At 49.9% G+C, this 1,804-nt stretch overlaps 1 protein-coding gene across 1 annotated transcript in view; it reads left to right on the top strand.

Annotated features, from left to right (window-relative positions):
• The first annotated feature begins 1,005 nt into the window (after positions 1–1,005).
• LOC119410489 (calsyntenin-2) overlaps positions 1,006–1,804 on the top strand; it is a 662,902-nt gene continuing 662,103 nt past the window's right edge. The window contains exon 1 of the mRNA XM_037677368.1: positions 1,006–1,140. Within this exon, the coding sequence (XP_037533296.1) occupies positions 1,077–1,140 (64 nt within the window). The 5' untranslated portion in view covers positions 1,006–1,076. The remainder of the gene's footprint in view (positions 1,141–1,804) is intronic.

The following is a 1,804-nucleotide window of genomic DNA, read 5'->3' as shown; positions in this document are numbered from 1 at the left end:
ACAAGATTAGGAATGAGATCATCAGAGGTACAGCACAGGTTGAACAACTGGGAGATAAAGTTAGACAGACCAGACTGAGATGGTTTGGACATGTCCAGAGGAGGGACAGTGGGTATATTGGTAGAAGGATGTTAGAAATACAGCTGCCAGGGATAAGACAAAGAGGAGATATTCAGATGCAGTATGAGAGGACATGGAGGTCGGAGTGAGGACGGAGGATGCAGAGGACAGAGGATGCAGAGGACAGAGGATGCAGAGGACAGAGGATGCAGAGGACAGAGGATGCAGAGGACAGAGGAGGCAGAGGACAGAGGATGCAGAGGACAGAGGATGCAGAGGACAGAGGACAGAGGATGCAGAGGACAGAGGATGCAGATGACAGTGAGAGGAGGATGACTCCCTGTGGAGAGACCCTTGAAGAGGGAACAGCCAAAAGAAGACTATAGGTCAGTCTCCTTACAGTACCCCAAAATAAAATCCTAATAAAGTAGACATCTTGAACAGAGGCTGTGCAGAAAACAATATACTGACAGTTTTTACAGTGTAGGAGGCTGTGGTTTAGTGGTTTGGTGTCACGGTGGGAATTAAGTTCAGGGCGGTGTTAATGGGAGATGTTTGCTGTCCTCTGCAGCTTCAGAGTGGGGTGGGATGCTCCACACATAGATTAGGGGAGGAGGAGAGAGGAGGGTGGAGGGGAAAAAAAGAAAAGAAAGAAAGAAAGAAAGTGTCAGGATCGTGCTCTCCCCTCCCCGTGACGTGTCTCGGAGTGGACCGGGGGTCGCTCCTCTCCGGTCCCGTCTTCACCTGCTGCCTCCCGGCGCGGACACCTCGCTGCCGCCGCCGCTCCGCTCGCGCTCCTTCTTCAGCGCTTTTCAAACATTTCCTGTGATTTCCGCTCCTCCGCGCGGCCCGTCTTCTTGTCCCACATCAGCGAACTGTTTCCACTCCGCTTTGTGACAAAGATAGAAAAGAGAGGAGCTGAATCAAGGAAGGGGAGAAGAGGAGCGAAAGAGAGGAGGAGGGAATAGGAGCGAGGTCGCTGTGGTCCCTCTCCTTCCTGGATCTCCGCCGAGAAGATGCTGAGGACAGCCGGCGTGCTGGCTCTGCTGGCGCTGGGGCTGAGCTCCGCTCGCACCAAAGGTACGTGCAGGTGGAGGGCGGCTTGTCCCTGCAGCTGTCTGACAATAAACCATCTCTGGCACTGAAAGTCCTCAGTCTGCCTGCGCTTTCATGCTTTCTGGTTCTGAACCGAGCACCAAAGGCATTTCAAGGTGTTCCTGTATCTTCTGTAGCATCAGCAGCAAACTGAGCGAGTCAGGGGTGACTTTTGGTGGAAACGACTCTCCTGTTTGTGTTCACTGTTGTCTTAGTAAAGGATGGATGCTGCACAGCTCACGCCTCCAGAGCCCGTGGACTCCCCAGTTGTTGTTTCTGACTGATAGATGGAGTGATGCAGGACGAAAGTAGAGCAGATGAGTCTAAAACCTGCAAATGTGCTGCATCAGGGCTTTTCCAGTAAATTGCATGCTTGCATGTTTAAACTTTAAAGCATCAGTGGTGATAGTAAAGGTGTCCTGGGAGCACTGGTGTTAAACTTCATTCAGTGCAGGACAGTAAAGGTTTGACAGGATGATGCAACACACCCCAAACCTTCAAATATGATGAAAGTAGATACAGATGTATCTTCTGCAAAACTGTTATCTTACTGTATTTTTCTCCACTTAAAGGCACTTATTGCAAAGTCATAAAGCCTGCTTAAACATAATAGGAGACCCTATACTTTATATATATATGTCTATATATA

The sequence above is a fragment of the Nematolebias whitei genome, chromosome 6, assembly GCF_014905685.2.
Source record: "Nematolebias whitei isolate Nwh7 chromosome 6, NemWhi1, whole genome shotgun sequence".
NCBI lineage: Eukaryota > Metazoa > Chordata > Actinopteri > Cyprinodontiformes > Rivulidae > Nematolebias > Nematolebias whitei.
Note: the sequence above shows the minus strand (reverse complement) of the source record. Positions and strands in the feature narration are given on the sequence as shown.